This window comes from Carica papaya, chromosome 9 (assembly GCF_054855325.1).
Source record: "Carica papaya isolate Zhongbai chromosome 9, ASM5485532v1, whole genome shotgun sequence".
NCBI classification, from domain to species: domain Eukaryota; kingdom Viridiplantae; phylum Streptophyta; class Magnoliopsida; order Brassicales; family Caricaceae; genus Carica; species Carica papaya.
This window is the reverse complement of record NC_142317.1, coordinates 31,491,865-31,499,119: the sequence shown is the minus strand read 5'-3', so window position 1 is coordinate 31,499,119 and position 7,255 is coordinate 31,491,865. Positions and strand designations below refer to the sequence as shown.

Genomic DNA, 7,255 nt, shown 5'->3' with positions numbered 1-7,255 from the left:
ATCTTTATCAACAACATTCTCACTATGAGCATCTACATACGTTTGGTTGTGTTTGCTTCGTTCACTTGTCCCCTCATGAACGCCATAAACTTTCTACTTAATCTGTCCAATGTGCATTTCTAGGATACAGTACAAATCACAAAAGTTTTGTTTGTTATGATTATTCTTTTAAGAATTTTTGTGTTTTCTTTAAAAATAAATTTTTTTTTTCATTCGTGATCAATCATTCCCTGATGTAGTTATTCTTCTTAATTTTTATGATTTACCTTCTTCTCCTTATTGGTTCAAGTCCTATACCACCACCTTTGAGACGCTCCAGAATTTCTATTGATTTTTGGAGAAAAAAAGTAATTTTATTTTTTAATTGTTATATTTAAAATATTTATAAAATTCATAACTTATTAATAAGAAAATTCTTATTCTAATAGAATTATAATAATATAAAATTATTATTTTCATAAAATTTTAATTATATAATATTAAATAATTAAATAATTAATTAATAAAATAATAAAATATGCTATTCAACACCCCTTCAAGTTAGTTGGTGTAGCGATATCACAGATATCCAATTTGCATATGAAGTTGCAAACTCGAAGTGTACACGCGCGGAAGAGTCCAAAAAAGACCAAAAAAAACTGGTTAGAGCGGCTTGCATGTAAAAGAAACGGATCTGTGCCGGATCGTGAAATTAGAGGCGGGCACGCATAGAAAAACTGGAAAAATGACTAGAAAAGGCTGGTCAAAGCGGCTTGCGCGCAAGAAAGCCTGGTTGTGAAATCAGAGGTGGTCCCGCACAAAGGACCAAAGAAGGTTGGTCGTAGCAGCTCGCGAGTGGAAGAAGCAGATCTATCTGGTAAGACAGCAACTCAGCTTGGCTCAAAACGGCTCAAAGTCGGCTAAAAGAAAGGCTTAAAGTCGGCTCAAAAACAGCTCGGGCTCGACTCCTTCGCCGGACAGAACTGACTTGCCGCGGCGCTAACGTTCTTCTTCTGCCGCGTCGCGCATCAGTGGTTGTGCAGATTTGGATCCGATCTGCGAACCCCGAAAACAATCGGATCAGACATTCTGTTCTCCCCGATCTGGTCGAAGGCAGAACTGAAGCAAGCTGATTGGCAACTAGGAAGCCTCTGGAACCAATATCTTCTTGTCAGACGCAGACGCAGATGCACCTGGAAGCTAGAGCCGGAAAGTAAAAACAGTGGAAATCGCGGATCAGAAGCTGTGCGAAGAGGCAGAGGTCAAATCAGAGACCGTAAGTGAACCAGTTGCTGCGTGCGAGGGAGCCATAGAAGAAAATACTGCAAACCAGAGGCTGTGCGCAAGGAAGCAGCGCGAACAGCCGAGTGCGGCCGGAACAGAGAGATCGGGTAGGTCGGAGACGCTCACCAGAATAGGGCGGCACGCCACTAGTGAGGTTAGGACTCCGTTTGACTGGGTGGTAAGAATATTTTAGGATTTTTAAATAAATTTTAAAATTAAAAATCTTAAAATATTTGTTCTGATGTCATTAATTTTTTTAAAAAAAATATAATTTTATATTTTATTTTTTAAATTGTTGAATTTAAAATATTTATAAAATTTTTTAACTTATTAATAAAAAAAAAATTTTAATAATATAAAATTATTATTCTCATAAAATTTTAATTATATAATACTAAATAATTAATTAATAAAATAATAAAATATGGTATTCAACAGTTTTTTGTCCATCTAATTGTATGGTCCTTATCATACATTATTTGGTGTTGTTTTATCTTTTATAACAGTTCCATATTTTTATTCACAAGTAGTTAAGAATGAGTGTCAGTAGCAATACAAGAGAAACTTCAGACTCTTCAAGATAATTTTACTTTGGATATTGTTTCATATCCAACTACAGTCAAACCTATTAGATGTAAATGGGTTTACTTACTCAAACTTTGCTCTAATTGGACTCTTGAGTGTTATAAGATTAGGTTGGTTGATCTTTGTAATCGATAAGAGTAGGGGTGTGGACTATGAGGAAACATATACTCCTGTGACTAAAATAACTACCGTGCGAATACTTCTTGTCATTATTACTTTACAGGGTTGGCCACTTAAACAAATGGATGTCAAAAATGTTTTTCTACATGGTGATCTTAGAGAGGGTATCTATATGACACCTCCTCCTAGTTTGTTCTCTTCATCTACCTCTGAAGTTTGTAAGTTGAACCGCTCATTGTATGGTTTAAAACAAACTCTCCGTACATGGTTTGAGAAGTTTCAATTGATCTTGCTTCAGTTTAATTTTGTACAAAGTCAAAATGACTTCTTTTTTTTTTTTTGTATAAAACTTCTACTAGAATTGTGCTTCTATTGATCTATGTTGATGATATTGTTATAACGGGAACAAATTCTTCATTGATTACTCAACTTCAGCATCATATTCGCAATTCATTTCATATGAAGGATCTTAATCAGCTTACATATTTTTTAAGATTAGAAGTTCACTCTAACTCTTTCAGTATATTTTTACATCAACATAAATATACTCAAGACTTAATTTCTTTAGCTGATCTTCAGGATTCTTCATTAGTTGATATAATGAAAATGAATGTAAAGTACTATACAGAAAAGGGAAACTACTTTCTTATCCATCTTTGTATTGACAATTAGTGGGGAACTTAAACTACTTAACTATTACTAGACCTGACATCTCGTTTGTTGTCCAATATGTTAATCGGTTTCTGCACTCTCCGCGACATCTTCACTTGGCTGCAATTCGTCGCATCATCAAATATCTTCATAGTTCTCCATATTGAGTTTTATTCTTTTCTGTTGAATCTTCTATACAATTTAGTGCTTTTAGTGATGCGGATTGGGCTAGTTGTCTCAATACTCGTCAATCCGTTACAAGTTGGTGCATGTTTCTTGGGGATTCCTTGATATTATGGAAGAGTAAGAAACAAGATCGAGTCTTCAAATCTTCCACCAAATCTGAGTATCATGTCATGTCTGCTGCATACTCAGAGATTACTTGGCTTAGAGGGTTGTTGACTGAGATCGGGTTCCCTCAATCTACTCCTACTCCTCTTCATTCAGATATTACAAGTGTTATTCAAATTGCTAATAATCCAGTCTACCATTAGCGTTTCAAACACATTGAAGTGGATTACCATTATATTCGAGAGGCTGTCCGTAATTGTGTTATTTCTCCTCCACGTGTTTCCACAATTTTGCAGATTGCTGATATATTTACTAAGTCACTTACTCGACAACGTCATCAATTTTTAGTTGGCAAATTGATACTTCTTGATCAACCAGCATCAAGTTGAGAGGAGATGTTGCCATAGATTAAAATAACATTTAATTTATATAATCTGTATATTTTATATTAAAAAGCATTTAAAGTCTGTATATTTTATATCATTCCATAATTAGATTATGTACCTATAACTAAAGAGATATCAACCTTGTTCATTGTAAATTACTGGAAATTAGTTTTTTGATTCTTGTATATTCACCTATTTATTCAATGAAAGAAGACAGAAAATGATCAAGTCATTCAATCAAAATTCTTCTAAATCAAAAGTTATCAAAAACTACTAAAATTTTGGATTCTATAAATAAGTAAAGTTATAGGTCCGAGTTTGAGAAGCTAATCAAAATACATCATATTTTTATGTAACTTTTCGAACTTTTAATTAAAAAATCAACTCAAAAATAAGATAGATCTTGTTGATCAAAATATTAAAATACTACTTATCATTTGCTGCAAGATACGGAAAAAAATTAAATTTGTGGTAATCTAAGCCCAGTTTGAAGCTGTGAATTTACGCATTCAAGATATCAGTGAAATTTGCATCCACATATTGTCATGTTTCATGAAGGATAGCATACTTACAGTTCGTTGTCCAGGTATGATCCTTGAAACCAGACTCAGTTTAAGTTGTTTCTCTAATTTTCCAGAGTACCAAAACAGTAAGTTTTCGTCCTGAAATATTGAGAAAAGAACTTCAGCATATAGAAAACCAATATAACGAGAAAGGTTTTCATCTTTATCTAGTATGGCTAAGTCAAATAAAAGACAAAATCTTCTTGGCAATATCACCTACTTAACCCAATAACTCCTGCCTATGAAAGAAATATACTTGGTCTCCACAGAACTCAGAATAATGGATTAGTTACAAGTTAGTGATTAAATTTCTGGAAATATCACTTGGTTTGACCAATAACCTGGTCCTACCTATAAAAGAAATGTATTCAGTTTCCAGAAAATTTACAAAAGAAAGCAAAAGAAATAATTTACATGTTAGTCAAAACCTCATTGATCTCTCCTAGATCTTCTATCAAATTGAGCATACAGCCCTTGAACAACAAAATAAAGATTTGAACCAACATCTCATCTCAGATGCTAATAAGAAAATAACAGATGCCCCCAAAAACTCTTTTATCTCCTTTCTTCCAAATAATCCACCAAGCAACCTGAGAGATGAGAAACTAATCTCTTTTTTTCTCTTATCAGTCAGGATACCTGGCCACACCCACAACTCATCCACTACCAGGCCATCCATGACTCATTGAACTTTAAGAAGTATCAAAATCATAGACCACATTCGAGATGAGAAACTGCACCTTAGCAAAAATGATCAAGATCCATTCACCATAGTCTCACTATGTTCGATGAGATTATCAATAGTGAGAATAAGCAGATAGCCAAGTAAAACAAGAAAAAAATTAGCTATTCCAGGAGAGTCATTTTCCTCCAATCTACTTTTGAGAGAACCGTGATGGACTAGCAGAAGGCTGGTCGATATGGAGATGGAACAACTTGACTGAGAATGAGCTTTTTGAGCAAAACTTCCACACAGGTCCATCCTCCCTATAAGTAGAAAATCAGCATGATTTCGATTTCATGCAATAAAAGAACACTAGTCATTTTTTTGCTAGTTATTGAAGTTCCTTTGAAAAAAAAAAATACCTCCAACACCACTTAGACCACCAAACTCTAAGAAATGGTTGCACAGAAAACCACCTTTTCTTCTAGCCAACGGAAACAAATTGGTGAACATGTGAGGAGCGTAGAAGAGCCAAACCAAACGCCATCCCAACATAAACTGTTCACATATCCCACCTTGGATTGGATACAAATTGCAAAATCTTTCCAATCCCTTGTTAATCAAACTCCAAAGACTATACCATAAGGATCCATACCCTTTTAGTCATGCAACACCTCTTCTCCAACCACCTATATTTTTCCCTGATCACCATTTGCCATAGACAGCCCCGGTTATAAAGTTCAAAAGCTTTTAACTAAGAGGCATTTTTTCTCAATGGCACCATTGGTACCAAATTCACCCAAATCCAAAAGAAGTTTGACCATAACCCCAGCCACCAAATGGAATCTTCTTTGCTCATCAGGATCACCCCATGAAAAGCAACCCTAGAAATCCACCTCCACAAACTGGTACCACAAGGGTGTCTGTATTAACTGGTTCTCCAGTCCCTATCTTGAGTACCAAACTTAGTCTGAACCACCTCTCACCAAAGTTGTGCCTTGCTGTTTATAAATCTCTACAACAGTTTAGCCAACAAAAGCCAAACCTCTCTCAGAGATTGGCTTTTTCACATTTTACAATCGACAAGGTGATAATCCTCTGAGCCTCATCGTAATTCCATTAAAATAGGCATTCTACAGACCCAAATGTTTCACCACCTTAGACAGGATTTGGAACAAAGATAAGAAATAAAGTGGAAGATTAGACAATGTGCTTTTAGTAAGGGTGAGTCTGTCAATGTTTGAAGACGTCCTCATTTCCAATAAGTTAGTCATTTTTCCATTTTTAAGCATGTTTTCTCCCACATATTGTCTTTAAATTTGGCTCGAATAGGCAAATCCAAATATTTTAGAAGGAGATAACTAACTTTACACATGAAAAACATTCCATAAGTCACCATCCCTAGAAGCCACCAATTCAAATTTATTTAGATTTATTCTTGGACTTGACACATCTTTAGAACACACCAGAAGGTATCTAAGATAAAGTATATAGTTCTTGTCCAGCCTGCAAAATAAATGAGTCATTTGCAAAAGGATTTGTCACCTCCTTACTCCCTTTCTCATTTCTAACACTAAGATCCTCACATTTGCCTCCTTTGCTTTTAGCAACATTCTATTAAAAGCCCCCATTACCAAAATAAAAAAAAAAATAAAAAGAAAAAACAAAACAAAATAAAAAAGAGAGTGGGAGAGAGAGAGGATATCGTTGTTGGGGCTTCTTAAAAGAGTGAAAGAACTTCAAAGGACCCGTTAACCAAGATGACAAAAAAGCAGTAGATATACATCTCCTCCTTATCCATTTCTTCCATAAAACCCATTCTTCCCCATTGGTGATTCAAGACTATAAAACATGGTCATAAGTTTTTTCAACATCCAAATACCACATGAATGGATGCTCGAATCAATCACTTCCTGAACAACTAAGGCAAAATCCATAAGATAATAGATTTCAACAGAGGCATGTTAAGCTACACCCACCACTTTAAGGACCACCCTTTTAAATATTAAAGCTAAAACTTTGGCGAGTAACATGTGAACACTGCCTATAAACTAATAAACATACAATCCTGTAAGTTTAAAGCATGCTCACGTTAGGGATCAAGGCCAAGAAAGCTGAATTTAGAGAGTAAAAAAATTTGTCTCATGAAACTCCTCAAACAAGTCCAAAATCTAACCCACAAAAAAATCCCAGCTATTTTTATAAAAGCCATAAAGAAACCATCCAGGTTAGGAGTTTTGCCCCACCATACTCATTCAAGGCTGTTCTTATCTCATCTTCAGAAAAATCTCTCTCAAGCCAATCTGTCAAAAGCAATACCACCCAACTCAAGTCTCCATGTTTCAGTCTCAGTGTAAAGCCGGGAATAGAACTCCGCAACTGCCTCCTTCGATGCTTTTATTTAATAAAAAATAGAAGTATTATTGAGAAAAGTTAGTGAACATTACAAAAAGTACAGCAATTTTCAATCTTCCATTCGGTCCCATCAACCTTGATGCTGGACATAAAATTTGACAGGAAAACGTAACCTGCTGAAACTAAAACAGAAAATAAATCTTATCAAGTCTACTTTGATTTCCAATCTTTCTTCTCTTCTATACTATTTCCTTAAAACTTGGTTTACTAGACCACAACATCATGCTAATATTGTAACAAGCATTATATTTGACGCTTAGTTGCGTGGTAGAAAGTTCTGTTACAACAGAATTTTGGACATGGATGGAATTGAAGCA

At 34.9% G+C, this 7,255-nt stretch overlaps 1 protein-coding gene and 1 long non-coding RNA gene across 11 annotated transcripts in view; one reads left to right on the top strand and one right to left on the bottom strand.

Annotated features, from left to right (window-relative positions):
* Nucleotides 1-7,255, bottom strand: part of LOC110819806 (Regulator of chromosome condensation (RCC1) family protein) — a 34,454-nt gene that overhangs the window by 13,753 nt on the left and 13,446 nt on the right. For 9 of the 10 annotated variants that reach the window (XM_088211782.1, XM_088211774.1, XM_088211777.1 and 6 more), the window contains one exon: nucleotides 3,869-3,958. The exons of the other annotated variant lie outside the window; for it this stretch is intronic. In XM_088211782.1, the coding sequence (XP_088067908.1) occupies nucleotides 3,869-3,958 (90 nt within the window). The remainder of the gene's footprint in view (nucleotides 1-3,868; nucleotides 3,959-7,255) is intronic. 10 annotated transcript variants of the gene reach the window in all.
* Nucleotides 525-2,397, top strand: LOC148240254 (uncharacterized). The gene is made up of 2 exons (XR_015816493.1): nucleotides 525-1,417; nucleotides 2,072-2,397. It is a non-coding gene; the product is annotated as an uncharacterized LOC148240254 (long non-coding RNA).